The sequence below is a fragment of the Falco biarmicus genome, chromosome Z (genome assembly GCF_023638135.1).
Source record: "Falco biarmicus isolate bFalBia1 chromosome Z, bFalBia1.pri, whole genome shotgun sequence".
Taxonomy (NCBI): domain Eukaryota; kingdom Metazoa; phylum Chordata; class Aves; order Falconiformes; family Falconidae; genus Falco; species Falco biarmicus.
Window position 1 is genome coordinate 7684480 of NC_079311.1, and position 21481 is coordinate 7705960.

The 21481-nt window shown below is 39.9% G+C and overlaps 1 protein-coding gene across 8 annotated transcripts in view; it reads right to left on the reverse strand.

Moving 5' to 3' along the window:
• The window catches only part of MCTP1 (multiple C2 and transmembrane domain containing 1), a 187377-nt gene that overhangs the window by 160911 nt on the left and 4985 nt on the right, over positions 1-21481 (reverse strand). For all 8 annotated transcript variants that reach the window (XM_056325793.1, XM_056325792.1, XM_056325791.1 and 5 more), the window contains exon 2: positions 10077-10191. In XM_056325793.1, coding sequence (XP_056181768.1) covers positions 10077-10137 — 61 coding nt within the window. In that variant the 5' untranslated portion in view covers positions 10138-10191. The remainder of the gene's footprint in view (positions 1-10076; positions 10192-21481) is intronic.

A 21481-nucleotide genomic window follows, 5' to 3' on the forward strand; every position in this document is an offset into this window, starting at 1 on the left:
TAGCCACCTAGCAAAGAATTATCCACCCAATTCAGCTAGAAAGGACACTAATTAGTCTAAATGATACAAAGCACTTCTGAAAAACTAGTATCCTAAGAATGAACATGCCAATTACAAATTCATAGTGAGCACACAGATGCTACAGGATGCAGAGTTCTACTCAAAAGTCAACAGGGAATACAAAATGTTAATTATTCAGTACCCATTAAAAAATACTGGCTATAACAATCACAGCTTTTAATCTTTCTTTTGAAGACTCATTCCTGCCACAAAAAAGGCAGCTTTGGTACTATATTTCCATGTAGCCCATGAGAAGTATCTTTACTGGGTTTAGTGAATACTCATTTAAGCAAATACCAACTATGCTTGTGAAGTAGAAAGAACGAAAAAAAATCACCACACTGGCATAGGACAGAACAGCAAAAAGCCAATGTGCAACTGTCAGCCTAACTTCAACAAAACATTTATATTTCATTTTTGGGATGGCTGAACTCAAGATGCATTTAAAGAGGATTTAAGCCTGCTACAGAAATGTTCCCCTGGCAGCTCAAATTTTTATTCTAGTTAATATACTTTAATATAAACAGAATTACATCCCTTAATCACAGGAAACACTGTTTGCTCTGCCCCTAAAACCTCAGGACTGAAATGATAATCTTCCTGCAATTGTTCAAAGCATGACCACTTGTTTTCCAAGATAGCCTGCTTTTGCAATATCAGTCAGAGGTTTCACCCCTTCTGGAACAGAGGGCTCCAATTTGCTTTGTCTAAAAAGCACAGTTCAGTGTTGGTCTTACGTATTACACCTTCCAGTTCTATAGAAATAACCTTATTGATATGAACTTGGCACTTGACAAACACCTGAGTTGCCCTTGTCAATGTGACAATGCGGTCAACAATATTTCTCTCCAGTAAAACGTTTTTCTCCCTTCCCCAGGGATAAGGATTTACTACTACACGGTAAATGCAAACTGAAATAAAAGCTGAACCTTAAAGTGTAAATAAAAATGCCAGGTAAAGCAAGAACAGAAGCCCTACAGCATGCAGCGCCCATATGTTTGGCACAACAAAAAAAGGTATAATTATATTTAATACCTTGCTTGAATCTGATACTCATTGCATATGCAATCCCAGTTAAAGACATGAAGGAAAACCTACACTATGGAGAAATGTTCACAGAAACATATGACGTGAACCTTGCCTTAAGACAGTATTTTAATTTACTAGCTAGAAAATCTTAACATTGGTATTTCCTTATTTGCAATATAGTCATGTGAAGAAAAAAGACATAGAATTACACTAACAAAGCAGGACTTTCTATTCTCTTTTAACAATCAGACACAAAAGTGTTTGATGTCTTCTAATGACTTCGAATTAACAGGCCAGGTTCCTCCATCTGAACCACCTGCAGACAATCGTCTGGAAGTCCCAAGCCCAGCTGCTGCTACCAGTGCTCTGTTGATTTACCAGCATTACCAACAGAAGTCTTGACAGGGATTTGGGCTACTGGCGTAGCGGAGACCACTGAAGTGCTATGCTGCCTTCCCTGGCCAGTATGTCACGCTTTCTTGCCTTGCCATGAAGTCCCTCTGCAACAGGCTACTCGGGAGCACCACGCATCCTTTGACACGGGTACCTGCACTTGCCGTAGCAGCGCAGGGCCACTACAGGTAACTTGGCAGCCTACTAAACTTTCTTTTATGACCTTATTTTTAGCACTGGCAATATCCTCTTGCTTTATCTCCATTCTTTATAGCTAGAGGAATAAGATGGTTCAAAGCTTCAGTGAGGCATTTGTAACTTAGGAAGACTTACTCAGGGATCACCTACATTCATGAAACGATCCAGAGGTGTAACCAGGAACACACAGGCTTTTTCCCCTCTTAGGAATATTCGTATCTTCTTTGAGAACAAAAGCTATTAAAAGGGAATGAAAGCTTAAATACCAGCTGTAAACAAGCACGTTTTTTTAACTTGCGGTTTTTAGCACTATACTCCACATGTCTGGCAAAGAAAAAATCCATTTAATTACACAACACATTGTCATGTGAAATTAAAGTGAATGATAAGTGCGGGTTCCTACAACACTTAAAGAATCACAGCAATGAAACTGAAGGAAAGGGAAATAATCTGAGATTCGTTATGAAATAAATGTATTTGCTTAATAAGCAATTCCCTGGTGCATTTATCATGGAAGTAAAAAAGATGAAACATGCTATGTTTTCAGTACTGATCTTAAACCAGAAATAGTCATTCCTATGCAATGGTAAAAAGCACCAAAGACTAAAAAGCTACAGCCAACAAAGTCCAATCGCTAGAATTATTACCAGAATCTTTAAATAAATTCCGATTCTTATTTTTTTCCTTTTTGGAACTAATAGAAATGGAATCACAATTACAGTTTTATAGTTTGAGAGAAAAAAGGGTCCAAAGCACACCACTAGTCTATGACCGTTTACAAGGGAGAACGTGAACACACCTCATTTGTGCTTTGGACAATGTGTACTGGTCCATCAGCAGGCAATTAGCGTGACTCCCCCTGCAACAAGCCCTCAGGGACTGGAATAACAGCAACTAACAGGAAAACCCACCTTGCATCCTGCGACTATCTCCCGCTGCTCCCACTGAACTAGCAGGAAACTTTTTGACCTCCAACAGCAATCTGTGCTTATCTATACTAGACAGTCCTTGCTTAAGCCCATCTCTTCCTTCCCACTCTCATGCCACGTAGCTCACAGCAAAGTCTCCACATCATGCTACTGCTATGGAAAGCGGGGCTCCTCTGTGGGTGGAATGAAGTTCTGTGGGCTTCTGCATCTGTCCGCACCTGCCTTTCGCCCATATGCCCATGATTCACTTTCTTGTCTGGGACACAGCAACAAATAAGTAATAAATGTAAGCCTCCCGCAAGCTTTATATCGTTTCAGAAAAAAATACAAGTGCTTTTCATAAATCTGAGCTTCTGTGCCATCCAGTTAGGGCTGTATTACAGAGAAACACAGCAGCCTAGTTCTCCCGGTTTGAAGTCAAATTCTGAACACAGTCCAGTCATTTTTAGACAGAGAATAACTGGCTCTGAATTTTCACAGTCAGAAGATCTCACAGAAGATGACACAGCAGTCTTAACGACAGACTTCTACCGTTCTTAGCCAGGAGGTTCATTTCCCGTGATTGCTGTCTTTTGCATTACAGCTCAACTTACACAGTGACATTTGTTCACCAGACTCTGTATAGGAAACTCACAGCATCTATGACAGGCAGCAATCAGAAAAGGAGTTTACAGTAGAGCCATTACCCCCTCCGACTGGCAAACCCCTCATTTCTTATTATAGCGAGAGCTACCAAGAACACGACTGCAGGAAGTTAGCTAGGAATCAATAGAGAAGGCAAACACCATCAGAAGTGAAGAAGTGAAAATCACCTGATTTCTTACTCCTGATGAGTTAGTGCTCCTACTACAAACTGATTTTTGCATAAAAATGAAAATTAACTACCCTGCTTATCATTTTGCTTTGTTTTATTTCCTAAATATTCTGCAAGGGTAACAATGGAAAAATCAGTCCAAAAAGACTGCAGAAGCTGGGATTAATGGACTGTGTTCTTTTATTTTAAAAATGTCTTCTTGAACATAAAGAAAAGGGAAGCAATGTTTTATAATTAGAAATGCTATTCATGACAGTGTAGGTAATAAGAATTGTGACTAGGTGACAGACTGAGATAATACAAGACCTTTACTCTGTATGACTCCCTTGATCTCCAGTGAAATGACACACACTATAGTTCAAAACACTGCTTTAGATAGTATTAAAGTGTTAAAACAGCAACACAGGTAGGAAAAAGTACAGAAGGAAAGTAGGATTAGGTTATGGGAGAGAAAGATTTTTGTCTCGTTCACCTGTCTGCAATGCATAATTCTGACAATTCCCATTTTTGCCTTTAATTGCAACGGTATTTGCTAAGCAATCCGCCAAGACCAGAAGGACTCTGTTCTAAAACCTGCTCTTACCATTTCTCTGTATTGACCTGCTAATCCAAAAGTATCTGCCTGTAATCCACAAGAGTGGCCACGATGTGATCGCAGCGGTGTCAGGTAATGGTACACTGTTAGAAATGTTTTACAAACAAATCTGAACACTCATTTTACTCTTTCTCATACTGCTGCATCATGAGATCAGCTGAATGGGCACACAAAACCAATGATGCCTTAAGATGGCAGGGAAAAAAAAATCCCTGAGGTCTTACCCCGAAGAAAACATTTTTGGACAGCTGGACTCTTGTGAAAGTTTCGACTTATATTGTACTTGAAGTTGTATCACAGAATCGCAGACTGGTTTGGGTTGGAAGGGACCTTTAAAGGCCACCTAGTCCACACCCCTTGCAATGAGCAGGGACCCCTCCCCCCAGCCCAGGCTGCTCCCAGCCCCATCCAGCCTGGCCTTGGGCACTTCCAGGGATGGGGCATGTGCCACCTCTCTGGGCAGCCTGCGCCAGGGTCTCACCGGTGTTTCATCATCTCAAGGCATACCACTGTCCCTAGGTGCATCGTTCCTTACTGACAGTTTATCTTACACTCTGGATGAGTACTCCAACTTTCATCAGAATTCCCTCCTATTCTTCTAAATTGACCTGTAACCATAACACAAAAAAGATGACCAAAGACCACCTCTGAACAGCTATTTGTGAGTGCTCACTGGAGAGCTCCTCTAGTTTCTATTTTTAATTGTAAAACTCAACTCCTCAAATGGCCTTTTCTGGAAAACATGAGAAACCTATATTGACAGCATTTCTCCCAAGAAGGTAAGGATTATTTTATCATTTTGTTTCTATTGTGCTTTTATGAGATTCTACTATATCGTACATACTATTTTATACATGTGACTGTTACAGGAGAGGAAATTCTGGTCCACACAAATGGATAGAGATTCTACTATCAGCTTCAATGGATCAGAGATTAATTAATCATAAAATCTAGATGTTATGTCAAATACTCAGGAAGCCTGCTTTTTAATATGGGTTGTGATTGCTGAACCTAAACATATTTATTCCACAGTCCACCTCAATACAACTGTCACCTTTGCTGCGTATAATTTTCCCAGTGTGCTACAAACTGACAGTCTCAATTCCGAGTCCCAAAAAGCAACTCATCAAAAAATGTTTGAAAAAAATAGAAAGTTATTTTTATATTTGGTAATTACATTTTTTTTTTTATATCCACTCAGTTGTATCAATAAACCTTTCTGCATAGTCTCCACAGTTCTCAGAAATAAATCTCCATTTGGGGAATTATTATTGTTGGGGGGATTATTAATTTTTTAATTAATTTTTTATTACATTTTTCATTAAATTAAATAGACTGCTATCCACAGATTTACATTCTGGCTGAAAGTATCCTGCAGCTCCAAAAAACCCCTATCTTCTATTTGGATGCCTAAATAGTAGGGCTGTGAGCCCGCTGACAGCAGTGTCTGGAAGATGCCCGTACTCAACAGTTTCTGCTGGGGGTGGCACCAAGCCAGCGCCCGCAGGCAGCTCCTGCCAGACCGTGCCACAGGGAAATTCACAGCAACTGTTGCTGTCTCCAGAGGTATCAGGACTGAGTTTATTTTGGAATTCCTGTAGAAATTTTCATTGCAAAATGCCAGGGAATGTCTGTGAAGCCATGTTCTGGAATTATTTAATATTCTTCCAATTTACTCGAGACAGCCCATCTTCGCAGGGGAGCAGACTCCCTTCTGAAGGCTTAGGAAAGGGCATTCAGCCACCCTCTCAGAAGGCTGCCAAGCAGCTTCCACAGGTGCTTCCCTCCTCTTGTGATGGAGGAAATGAGAAAAACCAAGAGCCACAGCGTATTAGAAGGAACATGATGGGTCAGATGCTTACCGAAATACGAGGGAGAACAAGAGATCAGTGGGGTGCAAATGACAGACTGACTTTTTGTCAGCTTCCCTAGAGGAGAAGCTGTTTCCCCTGAAGTTTTTAAGGGGACAGTAGAGTAACCACCAACAGGTGAGGACTTCCTAGAGTGCCAGCTATGGTAGAAACAAAGCCACATCAGAAGAAAAATGCTGCACACAGACCTGGTTTGCTGGATGGAGAAGTGCCAGCGCAGTGAAAGCAGGCACCACGTCAACCTGACAGCAGAAAGAACCAAAGCAACACATTGAGCCTGTCCTCCAGTGGACTTTGACACCTTCTGCAAAGGGGCTTGCTCGGGTGGGCAAAACTGCTGTAGCACATTAGAAGGGTGCACAACCCCATTTCTCACTCTTCGTCTCTGCTCTCACCTCCTTGCTTTTCTGTATCACAGAAGGACACTGCTCCCCATCACCATCAGGGACGAGTCACTGCCGCCAGGACCCTGCGTGAGATCTCGCTGCCTTTAGGTGAGCAGAAGATACCGCCACTGTCCTCTGGAGCTGCCATGGCGGAAGGCCAGGCTGCACGAGGGAGAGAAGGCACTGGGCCGCTCAGAGAGCGAAGGGAGAGAAGGCACTGGGCTGCTCAGAGAGCGAAACAGCGGCAGCAAGGCTACGGCAGAGCATAAGGGGAAACTGGGAAGTATTTTCCCCATCCACACTTCACACACTGGGCTATGCTGATCCATACCTGTTGAGAATTTGAATGAAATCCAGAGCTGCAATTCTCTTCAACCAAAGCTAACCTCTCTCTGTGAGGAGGGGAGAGAGACGCAAAACTCCAGCAGTCTGAATCTTGGGCACCTTTACTCACACACAGACAAAAAGCAGTGCCTACCTAAGCAGCCTGCACCTTTAAATGAAACATCCTTTAAATGTTTTTACACACTATGAATACCGGCACACTTCTCTACATATATTTACATGAATTTTAGAGTAACAAGCATGCCAAGCTGCCATTTCTTGTTTCAGCATCTTATCCTTGCTATCTCTGTAACAAGGAAGCCGAGCATTTAAAAATTAGTTCTTCCAGAAATTCACATCCCCAGGAGTTTTAGAAAACTGTTGTGTATTTTCCAATCAGATAAAACTTACTACAACCCTTCTGAAACGCCTTCATATAAGCTAACATTCTTGCCCACTCTGACTCAAACTAAATACAAACCCTTTGATGCACACCCAAAAGTTTTCCTTTGTTTGAAAGAGCAATCTAATTCCACCCCTGATAAACACGTTAAAATAAAAATATAATTAAAGAGCTACTTTGATGAATGTTCACAATTAGCAGCATGCAAATACTAATCTAAAAGGCTTTTTAAAAATAATTTGGCATCTGGGTACCTGTTATAGCATAAATACTCTTCTCTGGTCACTGCCTTATGACCATTTGCCACATTCTGAAGATGGTGCGAGCACTATACTGTTGATTTATGCCAATAATCATCTCACCTCACCTCTCCAGGAAACAGACTGGGGCATGTTCCTATCGTCCTCAACTGTGTTACAAAGTTAGCAATATTTCACAATAAGGAAAATGTATTCCATAATCCCGGCCTAACTGAATCCTAAGGCTGAAGCGTTCCTCAGTCTACAAAGCTACACTGTATACACTGTACTTTAATCAGGTTAAGGACTGATTTTCAGTATCCTACATCAATGAAACCCACAGTTCAGCCATAAATAACATGTTCCGAAGTTAGGCTTAAAAGTCTTCTCAACAATTTTAAATGCATTGCCTTATACATAGATTTGCTTCAATACTGTGTCATCACACAAAACTAGAAGTATCTTAAAGGGTCACTTAATCATCTCGCTTATTATCCCACTGACACTGACTTTTCTTCCAGATCCTGAAAATGTAGATGCAGACAAAGTAATTCACCTGACAAAACGCAAAGTCTAGGTGCATGTTCTTCCCCTGTTACAGTTCTTCAGATTCTCCTGGTTTTGACAGTCAGCTCTCCCAATTATTCTCAATTTAAGCAGCTAGTCTTTTACTGATATAAATATTCCCTATCAGAAATGCTAAGTCTATCAAATTGAAATGCAGTCTTTGCACTGCACAGGGGCACTAACTGCACACTGTTTCTGGCTTACTTGTTGAAGCCATCTTTGGGTGCAGGTTTCAGTACCAGCATCGGCCACTTAAGGATCAACCCCTCAACTCATTCTACAAAGACAGATTCTCTAGTCTCAGGAAGCACTGCTGAACTGTCTCCTGCACAAAGAGACACAGAGATCTGGTGACACCATCTATCTAGAGGTTAAGACCTCAGATGACAATAAACATCTGTTTTCAGGAACACTTTCCAGGAGGTTTCACACAGAAAATACATTACTTCTGATCATTGCAAAAAAGAAAATTAATGGTTCACTTAATGCTCAAAAAAGTCGTTTTCCTTGTGCTATTTTGCAAGATCAGGTCAATCTCAATGCATTTTGTAAAAAATAAAATAAAATAAAATAATAAATTTTAAAGCCAGAAAGGATAAAATTATCAAGTTCATCATGTACCTAGCCTGTTCTTTGACATGACACAAATTGTGTCAATTGGGATTAACCTGGGTGACACATGTCCCGACTCTGTCTAAAGTGGAGCAGCAAACTGGCATTGTACATTTCTCAAAATGCACAAAAGGGAGTGGATTCCAGGCTCCAGAGTAGTAAGAAAACACTGTGAGGAAAACATACTTAAAACACCTAAAAGAATAATTTTGTTATCTTTCTTTTGACTGAAGAGAATTTTAGAAAACCAATGACTACGATACAATTTTCCTTTTCACCAAATGTGCTATAATATTTCAGTTTGTATCTCAAAATGAGTCTGTTTTAAAGCAAAAAATGTACCAACTACAAGGGGTTTTGTTTGTTTGTTTAAAAACAGTATTTAAGATATTGCAAAACATCTATAAAGGCATTCTACCAGTAAGAAGCAGCCATATAAACTCCACATGCAAGAAGTCAGAGACCAGCAACAAATCAAAGGGGTCTCCTTAACCTAAGAATTTTACTTCCATAAAAGAACTCTTACAAATACCACACACACACACTGTGTATGTACAAAAAGCAAATGAGAAATCACAACGGAAAACACAAAGATGTAGGTAATAAGGCTAACTTGTTAACCTTACCAACTTACCAAGTCCCACACTACACAGTCTTTCCCAATGTTACAGGAAAAAGTCTTAGAAAATGAATTCTTAAATGTAACTTCATGTATGGTTTACTTTAGCATGGCCTTAAATAAAGCATATGTTACAAACCACGTTTGTGGTTGCTATAGCATTTTGCCACAAGCAAGATTGTAAACTGCCTTATCACCCAGCTGAGATGAAGTTGTGGCACCACAGCTTTGCAGTAGCTGGAAGCAAAGCTGGATCAGCCTGAAGACAGGATTTCTTACAGAGGTGAAGACTTAAAATGCATAGTTACATTTCTTTCTGTCATATGGCACACAACAGAGTATAAATATTGCTTGTTATGATGAAGGATTATTTTCAGTCATCTCAGAAGACAGCAGAAAGATATTGGTCCTCTTACGAGAAATGTTCTGTTCCCCTTTTGCTGTGCCTATCAATGGTGCTATTTATCAACAGCCATGATTAATGCTGGCATTGCTAGCCACATAAATACAGCTTTAATCTTTTCCCTTTCTTTTGAGAATGTTGTGGTGTCTCTTTTCATAAATTTGGGGAAGACAAAGTGTGCAGAACATGTGTAACATGAGAATTCAACTTTGAGTTCCAAGACTGCAATATGTTCAGCAGCAGGTTTCTAAAAAGATGTGAAACTGCAGTTCAAAAATTAAAGAACAAAAAGCTAAAGTTAAAACAAAATCCTCTCCTACCATGCAGTTCAAGTATTCTTTTAGAGTGCAATTCACAGTACTTGGAGAAAATTTAATTGTCAGGCTTTAAGCGGAGGACCTGGAAAAAGTTTTGGAGGAACGGAGCGTTACACGCTGTTACAGACTTCGAGTGTGAGACTCGTCAGACAGTCCTGGGATAAAACTTCCAAGCTCTGGTTTTAGTATCTAACACACTTTCATTAGTAGCTCCATTTAGCACTTGGATACCTATCGTTGCACAGTGCCTCCCAGGGACTTACCCAACGGACATGCAACTTCCTAAACATTAAGGCAGTGTTTACTACCACACTTACCTCCACGGTCCCGTGCTGCTAGATTCTGTCCTCTTCTTAGAGTAATGTCCAACTGGTACATTCCGGGATCCCCAGAGGGAAAATCTGCATTACTTGTTCCTACCAAATTTGTTCCCTGGAAGGGAAAAAGAACCAAAAATTAACAAAATGAAATACTAATGTTACTAAAAATTCCATGTAAAGTATATTTTTGTCTTGTATCATCATGCTGTTGAAGTAAGACAAAGCCCTGTCCCATTCCCCCACCTCAGAGCTAACGCCCCAGCAGCAAGGAATCCACTCCTCATGAGTATGTCAGCATCCTGAGTATTCCTGAGAGTATATCCTGTAAGAGTACTCCTGAGCATCCTTTTTAAACAAAAAACCCAAAATGATTGACACCTTACAGGTTAATTTTATTATTTTTAAAAGGAGGTTGAAAAATCATTCTTTGACATCTGTATTCATTATGGCAACCTCCATTTTTATTTACATTCACGTACAGTCCTGGCGCACTAAAGCAGAATAAGTAAGAAATAACAGAGCTGGACCTTACAGCACTGTTTGGAGTAGTCATTACCAGTACCTTCAAATCCTATATTTATTCAACAGCAATAATAAAGGCATTGAATAAACATACATGAGTTATGGTCAGCTACTGCAATACTTTGAAAGACACATGTGTTTTTTTCCACAGTTATGGGGGAAACTGGTGCAGGCAGAAAAATCATAAGAAGACTAAATGCAGCAATAGCATTTGTAATAAATGCCTTATTAGTTTGCCCATATGACACAGCAAAGATAGCATTCTGAGAGTAGTTATTTGTATAAACAGTATCATAATTTTTTTAAAAAAATTATAATAAAGTCAAAATGCAAGGAACTCTGTGGACTGCATGAATAGTAACTGCATTTCAGTCCCAAATGACAAAGGAGAGAAATTGTATTTCTTAGTGTGAGTAAGCTTTTGCAAAATAGTTTTTAACACATCTCTCTATAAGTAGCATCTAATTACACCGCATGCTTGGAACACCACATTTAATTTTCAGACTGGAATGACTGTATCTCATATATTCACAGTACAAAGAGGAGCTTCATATATTACACACACTGAGCACCACAGTCACATATTTTCATGCTAGGAGCTAAATCTTTTAAGACTAGTGCTATTAATATTTTATTATGTGATTATGGGTCCTACGCAAGAAAAAACAATAAGCAGCACAACAGAAACATCTCAGAGACCGCGTGTGTACTAAGGGCTGTACCACTTCAACAAGGCACTTTTGTTTCTCTTCCTACTACATCCCCCCTCCCCTTTTCTTTTTAAGGTAATAATAAATCTAAAGCACAAGGTAAGCCACAAAACAAAGGGCATTTTAACGTATGGCTTATTATCGTTATTCCAGAGTCACAACTCTAAGCCCTAGCATACTGACTACTGCTGCAACACATACAATGCTGGCCAAAGCACACACTGACATGCTTCCACAGCAATGAGATTGATCAAACCTAGTACACTTCAGAGAAAATGGTCACACGGGCTTTGATTTGGCAGGGGGTGGTGTTCTTGAAACCTCTCAACATCTATCTTCTAATTTTGCCTTTGTAAAGTAACTGCTGAGGTATGCTTGGAACTCTTAGGCACCCACCACCTTCTTTTAAATGACTAACACCTCACATGCCATCTCTTTGGTTTTTTTAATGCACTGACTGCGGAAGGATACAGAGGAGTGACAACACTGAATTCTCCACCCCATCCCTGCCACACTTCGTAACTAGTCAAGCCAGAAATATGGAAAAAAACCTGCATACTGGCCTGATCCTCAGCCTTATCCTAGACCCCAACATTCACCAAGGTATTGTGCAAGAAGAAACTTGTGTTCTGAAGTAAATAATAAACATCAAAACTTTCCTCCTCCTTTCTTGCCCTTCTACAAAAGCTTGCAGACACAAAAGAAACATGATGTCTCCCAACATTTAGAACCTCCTTCCTTCTCCCTCTTCCTTCCCTGCCAAAGTATGACACAAGCTCTACATGGAAATTCCTTGGTTTGAACAGTGCCATGTTGCTCCCTTCTTTCCCCTTTCTCACCTCCTTTTCAATGCTTTCCCTTCTTTTTTTCCTGAAATGGAACTTCACTTTCTTTTTAACATTCACATTAATTAGTTTTTCAGAGAGCTGCTCAAGGAGGCTAGAAACACCTGGGTGAGCAATGTAATACACCTACAGGGTATGAACAGTTACACAAGTGAAATAAAAAGCAAATAGATCTTAACTATTCCTAAGCATCAGAAAGTCAAATCAATATTTCTGCATCAGAACAACAGCATTTGAAGTATGCAGTTAAAACTGGTGGTTGCCATAGTAAATGCAACTATCAATAAATCATTTTTCAATCATCTTTTGTAAATTAACAAATTCAAAAGTCAAAATGGCAACTAGTGAAAACCATGTCTGTATGGTCTCTAGTAATGGAATAAAGGTAGAAATTTAGACAAGAAATTTGAGAGAATTCATGAAAGCCTACAATTGCCCTAACCATAGAACAGTTTCAAAACCAAGTTTTCTGAACTTCTAGATTCCAACTAGTAACATCAAGAAAACAGGTACTCTGTAGCTGGGGAGGGGGGGCAATAATCATCACAGTTAGAAGCTGTTATGAGCCAGAAGGCTGTTTGTTACTGACTGCTGCAGGATGACACCAAGCCTGACAAACCAAGGGCATGCCTTCACTTTCAGCATCCAAATAGAAGAGAAGGTCTTGAAATTACTTTTATCAAATCTTTAACAAAAATGTTGAGATTCCAGACAAAGACCATAAAGGCAATTTACCTTATTTTCACATATGCAAAATCACCTGTGGGAAGGTCATGCTTGAATTAATTCCTTTGAATTCATTTTTAGTAGTGGTCTATCATTATTTTACTTTAGAATATATTCTTTCAGCTAAACTATGACTAAATTCTGGACTCTGCAATTTCCCATTAAATCAAAATCGATGTGTTCTAAGGGAAATTTATTATTTGGCACAAACACTGAAGCCTTGTATACAGTGAATTTTGGTAGAGGGGTTAAAGAACACCAACAGCCTTGAAAACAGGCCATGTGCAAAGGTCAGGACAGAGGTTGTGATGACTGTACCTGTCCTCAGTTGCACTCCGATTTTTTAATGAATGCCAAACCCTCCTGGGCTGTTCTCTCACCCAACCCAACAGCAACAAGAGCAACACAAGCCATTTCACTTTCAGTGAGACATCCAGGAGAAGCTCCTCAATAGAGTGCACATAAATGAATCTGCAGCTGCAACTCACTTCTGACTCATGGCGTGCCAAGTGATGCTCAAACATGTCCAGAAAACACACTGTTTCGTTGAGCCAAACCAAACACAGAGCTCACTCTGGCCATGCTTTTGATGGCCCCAACAAGTGGCACTCCTTGTTCAAGCATCTGTTTTACCAAGAACTATCTCCATATCATAAATCTGAAATCTGAAAGACTATGATTTCCATTAAAGCCAGGCAGCAGAAAGAAAACAGTTTTTCATTTTGGATCCAACTTAGCCCAACAACCGTTATCGGCTGAGTTATTTATTAGCTGAACCCTTTTACGCTGGAGGCATACACAAGGCAAGCCCATGATGGACACGGGATGCCCTATCAGAACAACTACCAACCAACAGCAGAATGGATAACTTCTAACTGCAAAACACTCAGTACTGTATTTTAAGAACAAAACTCAAAGCCAGCATTACTACATAAGTATGTATTAAGCACACTGACAGAGCTAAGCTGTTAGTCTAACAATGTGAAATAGTGTTTGCTCACTTTTGCAGAAGCTCTGGGGTTCAGATGTTTACTGAGATGCCAGCCATTCTGGAAACGTAGGCGTGTGGGAGGAGCTGAGGAGGAACATGCCTTTGCCCAGGTCTCATGCCACTGTCACATCATGGGCCACACAAAAGCCCATGTAAGGACTCTGTGCACCTTAGCACCAAAAAAACCCACCAGTTTTCTGATGCCTGTTACTAGTATCCATGGGGAGTTCCTGCTACCCAAGCTGACACAAAGCCCAAACTATTGTTGAGAGGGTAATTCAAAGTCTTGATTTTTTTTTTTAAACTCCCACTTCAGTGGCATATAAAGAAAAAAATTAATTGAATTTTCTCAAAAAAAATTTCTTAGAGCAGCTGGAAGCTATGGCTACAGCTACGCCATGACGTTGTTCACTGCTAAACCCCCTCCGATTCACTGATGTGAAAAGTTAGGCAAGTACTTCCACCTCTGTTGTTCACAGCATGAGAGACACTTCACTGTCTTCCAGATTTAGCAGCTTAACAACTAAATGAAAAAAAATATTTTTCACAGCTGAACAAATGTTGAGCATGTAAAAGGGCTGCAAGCTAGCTGGTGGGTAGGTACATGCGAGTAGCTGCACACCAGCAATAAAGGAAAATGCTCTCCCTGGTTTTGTACATCTCACGTTTCCACCATATGAAGCGTTCACTGGTCGGAACCCAGTTCCACCTCAGCATTCAAGAAAAATTGCAATGCTTTGGAACTGACAGGATAAAAGGCTAAAATCACCACCATTCCCACATCCTATCATTTTTCACGGTTTGTTAAAAAAGTGCTATAAAACAAAAAAAGTGGATCTGATTCTGGTCATTAGTCACTACCAAAGTCAGGGTAAATCTGTTGAAGTCAGACCAGCAATTTATGGCTAAAAGATGAGAATCAGTAACATCATCTGTGTGGTCCTCTTACAAACCACATCACAAAGTTACAGCTAACTCATTAACTTCTCCAGACTGAAAGCCTGAAGATTATTACCATCTTTTGCCATCGAAAACTATCTATTACCTTTTTATATCACCATGCATACCAAAATTTTCCTTCAAAGCTCTTAATATTTCTAACAATTAATCAGCTAAACCAATCCAAGAAATTGGGGCTTTGTTGCTACCCTACAATTCACATACCATACACTAGCCTAACTTTGTGCCAGCAGTTAAAGGGATATAAGAGGCTTAAGGAACTCCCTGCTGCTGCTGCAAAAAAAAAATACCACTTCACAGGAACAGATCAAAAAAATACATTCATATAGTTTGCTCAATGCCAAAACTGAATATTCAGCTTTATGAAATTTAAAAAAACTGATGTACACCTGTAACACACTCCCCCTTCCAAAAAGGAAAAAAACCCAAAACCTTTAGCAATACAGAAAAACAAACAAAAAAACCACCAACAACCCAAAACAAAACAAAAACAACCCCTCTAACATTTTCCTATGCTTAAAAGGATATTTTGGAAATGCATATGAACGAGATTGAAGAAACGTTCTTATCTGAGTCATTTAGGCAACAGGTTACAGCTCTGTTGATTTCAATATTCTGCCCGAACATGCTGATAGAAGGTAAGCAAAAAGCACTTCCCACCCTGCTCAGCATAAAACAAAGGCATCAGCATCAACACTTCCTTTGGTAGATTAAGGAAAAGGGAAATGTAACAGGAGTTGTGTAAAAGAAGTGACACGGGAAGCTGCAGATGTGGCTACAGCGACTGTCCCCAAGCTGGGTCACTCTCAGGACACCAGGCAGTGAATACCCCAGCATTCCCTTCAGAGCTGCATACAATAGATGAAATTAAACCAAAGTGTCCTGCAAGGAGGCAGCAGCAGAACATCAACAGTAAAGTGTTCACAGCATGGCATGAAATATTACCAATTTTGAAACAGAAAAAAAAATATCAAAAAGTTTGAAGTTAATGTAACTTTGCCTTCAATATTGCATAAGCAGAATTTTCCACTCCAATTACCGCCTGACTCAAACTGATTTCTTCAGAGTATTTTCATTTGTCAAAGCTTGATGCTTTAGAAAAACACCTGCCTGCAAGAAATTCAGAAATTCTGAATATCCAAGTGGCTGTCAACTCCTTGTCAGTGCAACTAATGGGAACTGACTGTGCTTCAAAGTTAGGACAATAAAGCCAAGTGACAAGCAATTTTTAATTTCACTGAAAGTGTTGCCTTTATCTAACTTAAGAGTTACGATGATCATGTCCTAAACAACACTTTCTGTGCTATTGTTCGCACTGATGGCAGCTCAGGAAGAGCTGAGGAACTTCTGAGTAAAAACAGTTAACACAGCTCACTTCACCTCACTCATTCTTGGTTTTCCTTGTTTCCAAAATAAAAAGGCAGGTGTATCATGTGAATCCCTTTCAACAGCAATATAAACTAATATTCTGGGATTTAAAATATTATTGGAGATGTGCAGAAATATTAGTAGCATTTTATATGCACTAATAATGTGCTTTTTGATTAACTGAGTATGTGCTTCAGGTAGGACTGGCTACTTTGTTAAAGCCTGTCAAACAGCAGATGTTTCCCCTAGACAAGAGATGAGTATTTTAACGAACATGAAAAGCCTCAACTGTTGTTGTGAAGATTCTGAAGTGGATAAAATGTGCTGATGAACTGTAAAAGTCAGATTTCATGTATGTGCTCTGTATTGTGTGATGGCAACACTGCATACATGCTAGTCTGGAATGTCTCAATTATGAAGAACTATGAACGCAAGACTATTTCTGCAGAAAAAAACCCCACTTTTCATGTTAGCATTAAGTACATACATAACAAACACACACTTCTATATATGTTGCTGTGCTCTGAATGCGACCATCTAGTTTATGTTCTCAGGAAATACACTGTGGCTTAGTAAGAGTCATGTGTACATGAAAAATTAAGCCTCTTTCCTGAGCTTTTTGGCTATGGCTGAAAGAACTATTTAATCCCCTTGTTAAAGAAAACCCTTAAGAATCAAACAGCAAGACTGACCATTTGTGTCTGCAGAATAATGGGAATATTTTTGGTGACATCTGTACTAATTATTATTCTTCGATTTTATTTGAAAGCTACCAAAAGCAAATCTTATTTTCAGTATCAAGATTATTACTGTCAACAGCCTGCTGCATTTCCTTCTGAAAATGTAATTAATACATGAGAAGTAATAATAAAAGGTGTGAGCATGTTAACGTTTTGAAAGTTTTGGTATTCAGAAGCACACTCCACTTTTTTTCAGTTGAAGCACTAACCCTGTCTGGCAGCAAAGAAAACCAAACATATATCAATACTAGCAAAGCAATCAGAGGTGATTCCACCAGGTTGTTCCTCCCCCCATCCGACTCCATAGCCTGTTCTGGGGATAGAAAACTCAGTTTGCTGCCACTTACTCATTCAAATCTACTACAAAATTTTAGTTCTGCAGCACCACTTACAGAGACTAAGACAGTAAAGCGAACAGAAAACAAAAACAAATAATCCCTTCTCCACCAAGCTTATACATTTATTCTTGAACAAAGCAACCACAGCTTCCTTCCCAGCTTTGCTGCACTCCACCCTGGCCTCCCGTCTCTCCCCTCTTGGCTCTTGTCTTGTCTCTTCTGTGAAAAGCAACCACTGCAATCAAGCCAAATCTTTCTGGGATGTCCACTGTTTCTTACAGACACAATGGCTCACCTACATACAACAAATTATAAGCGTGGGGATTTAGACCATAAGCTTTACAGGGACTGAAGCAAGTCTTCGTTTTCACATATAAGTAAGGGCAGATAATTCTTTGCTGTGTTTTCAAACTCTTATTCCTCTTTTCATCCTTAAAGGTATATTGCCTCAACCTCTTTGTAATGGGTTGTGTAACGGGTCTTTTGAAAGTCCAAATACATTTTACCACTTTGTTTCTCCTTGTCTGGTACTGCTTTGATAAACCAAAAACTTTTTAACCTACTATTGATAAGCAATTCCTTTGTAGAAGACGTAAGTTTAAAACTACGTTGGAATTTCAACTACTGAATTGTGAATTTGTAACTGGAGTTCGATCAAGATTATAAGTACAGAAATATCGGTATCAGTGTTCAAAAGTACCTATTTTTGCCCAGCACTCCAGCGTAGCTACTACTTTTAGCTAGACATGGTTTTGCTAAACCAGCTGGTTTAACACTTAGATTTTACTCTCTGAACAAAGTGATTTGTTACAACTTACTGGTTTGCTCTGGAACCGTTCCCTTTAGCACCTTTTTTTGCTGACAATGCTTCCTCATTAAACCAGCAAATAGCACATCCACAGCAGGTTCTTCAACAGATTTCATGGTGGAGGCTGATGTGGAGAAACCCCTGCAACCTCCTTGACAGCTCAGGCTTTGCGGTAAGACAGATGCTTCCCTAACCACTGCAAGAGCCTTTTCAGGAGAAGCTGGCTCCTGCAGGTGAAGGGAGGGATGGGTTGTGTATAATTCCCTTCTGAATAACATTACAGAGGAGATCAAGAATAAATCAAGCAGGTATACTAGATAAATCAATGCACTTCTGATTTGACATATCTAATTAAAACTGTAGATCAGCACAATGTGTAAGGTATTCCTATTGTTTTCTCTTCAAAAAAGTCCTTTTGCAATGCAGAATAAGGAGATGTTCTACTTTGTTTAAAATGAAACAGAACTGTTTTCTACAAAATAGCTTTTCTAAGTCATGCCTTTGGCTGTTCAGCAGCAAACTACACAAAGCATTCAACAAAAGCAGCCCTAACCCTGCAAATGGGTATACAAACGTACACGTATCTGAATCCAACCAAGTACACGTGACTACTAACCCTCTATCCCTCCACAGCATTGAGCTCTTCTTACTTATTGGTTTCTGCAAAAATTGATACTGTGAAGTACCATTTCAGAAACTGAACAACAACAACAATTTATACCAGCTGGTCACAGAAGGGCTTCCTACCAACAACACCTGACGTGGTATGGCCAGAAAGAATTAAAACAAAATCTAGTAGAAGTAGTGCAACAAATAATGGCAAAGAAAAATCTGCTAGAAAACACCAAACTTGCAATGTGGACAGTCAAATGCTAATCATGCAAGTTTTGGTCTTCACTGGGAAAGCCTGTAAAAACAGAAGAGATGGGTATTAGTTCTGATATGTTTATGCACACTTTTTCTCTCTAAAAAATCTCAACATGCTTACAGCTATTACATTGTTTATGCAGGTTCCTTAATTCAAGAGGGACATCTACTGCACAATCTTCGATACAAGAATGAGATGGAAGTAATGACCACACATGCCTTTTCTGCAGCCATCTGTCCAACACATACCCAAATGACCCATCTTGGAGGATCAACGTATCAGTCTGCCCTGCAAGATGCCAATTAAGGAGTAATGCAAGGTTTCAAATTATGAACATGAAAAAACATCTTTCCATATTGAGAAGGTGTGTAATATTACTAGGCTTAACATTCTGAAAAAAGCCATTATTGAAGTCACTGGGTTTTCTTCCTGTCTATGACAAAGCCTGCACTCATTGCACGATACTTTTAGATACTATCCACTTGACTGACACAAGGAATGTTTTAAGTACAGAGAAAAAAAAAAAAGGATGTTTTCCAGAGACAGAAGCTGCAACAGCCAGGCGTGTCACAGCTAATTTTTGTGTTAGGCAATGCCGAACTCCACACTAAGAATGACCAGTACTGAAATACGAGACTATGGTCCCATGAACAGAAGATTGCAGCTCTTCACCAAGGTGAACATTTTAACAATTGCAGGCATGGATTTACTGTTCAGCCCTTTCAAGAACTTCATGGAGGTCCCAGTGATGGCAGCCAGTGATGTTCTCATCCTGTGGTCCTGGAAAAGTAGTTGGGGATGGCAGAAACTGCAAGTTCCATAATGGATGCAAAAGTGAGGAGATGAGAAAAAGTTGTGACCAGCTCAGAAGTGCTACCGTAAGTCCACTGCTCCTTAACCCAATCCTGACATATACACACAGTTCCCAGGAGACAAATCAGCTGTGAAGTGGAATACAGTTTGCAAGGAGAAATACCAGTTGTGGTTTTGGGCTGGAAAATGGGAGGGTACCCAGTCCTCAACTGGCAAAACCCACTGTTGCCTGTTCCATATCCAACACAGAAAATCACTCCTATCCTTCAGAGACAACAAACTGCTCACATTTTAGTTCCATCACCGACTGATGCAAGATGAAAAAAGGGAGAAAGTGGTCTGCTCAGAATTTCTCAGAAAAGTCCTGAAATCCTGTGAAAATGGGGACTGGACTGTATCAACCCCCTCAAGAACCCACCTGAATCTCAGATTGATCTATTACAGATCAGAGGGGGAGAAATAATTCCACAAACCGAACAGACAAACCTCACCCAGGGAGCCATACTGATTTCCTAGGTACAAACGAACCCTTTGTGAGCAGTGGTACCCACCGCAAGGCACAGGTTTCCAGTAGTGCAGCTGATATCACCAGATAAATGCCAGATAAAACAGGGAAGTGCTTTCCTGTGGGCATTACTCAGTACATCATCTCTGGCAAGTACCCGAGAGTGACAACTCCCAGCTCCATAACAAACCCCTACCATCATAAATAACTCATCAAGGGCCAGAGAAATAAAACAAAATGTGTGCAGATTTCCAACAGAATGCCTGTCTGCTGACCGGTAAAGCAATGATGAAGCTGTTCAGGTGAGATAGCAGCAAATGTAAAGCATTTTCCCACAAAAGTTTTACTGCTTCTTCTCTTCTATTAATTTTTGGTGATAGGTTCTTTTTGTAGAAAGGATGGAAAATGTTTATTAAGCTGTACATTACAACGCTCAAGTTTCCAGCAGTAACCAATGCCTAGCCTCTGATAAATCTTGGAGACCCATTAACCCGAGGCTGTGTACCAGCCCTCTCCAGTGCAAGTGGCTGCTGTTTTTTCCAGAGTCTGTACGGAACAGCACCGGTAACTGCCCCCTCTGGGGCTGCTTGACCAGCTGCCTCTTGTTCAGGGGGATGCAAGCTCTCTTCCAGTCCTCCAGTTTTCCAGTAAAACAAAATCTAAGAGAACTTTGTTTGCTGAAAAATGTGGCCAGCCCACAGCCTCAGAGCAAAGAGTCTCTTAGCAGGTGTGCAAGGCAGTGTCACTGTTCTCTACCTGTTACTGAAGTCTTACAATATTTTCAGTTAGACAGTATGGTCTGTTCCCACAGCTTTTTCACCGAAAGGTAGATGAGGAACACTGAGTTATCAGCTGGTTGAGCCCTTGTGTTTTTATGGGCGCATAACTCATACTTCAAGAACTGACTCTTCAGAAAGATGTTTCCCTTCTCAACTTATAAAAAGATAGAGCTCTGAGTCATTAATAATTTGTAAATACAGTCTATTCTCGCAATGATGCCCAAGAAGACTCAAAATTTAGCAAGTGCTGGAAACTGTTACTAAATGACACTGGTAATAATGAAGCATATATGAACCATTATTGTATTTCTCTGAGCTGAATTTAAGAAACTCTTCCTAGAATGAGGGTAAGAAAAACAGCTGACAATCATCTTTCAGCATGCAACTGGTCACCTTCTCTCATGAATTTACACTATGAAAAAATTTCTT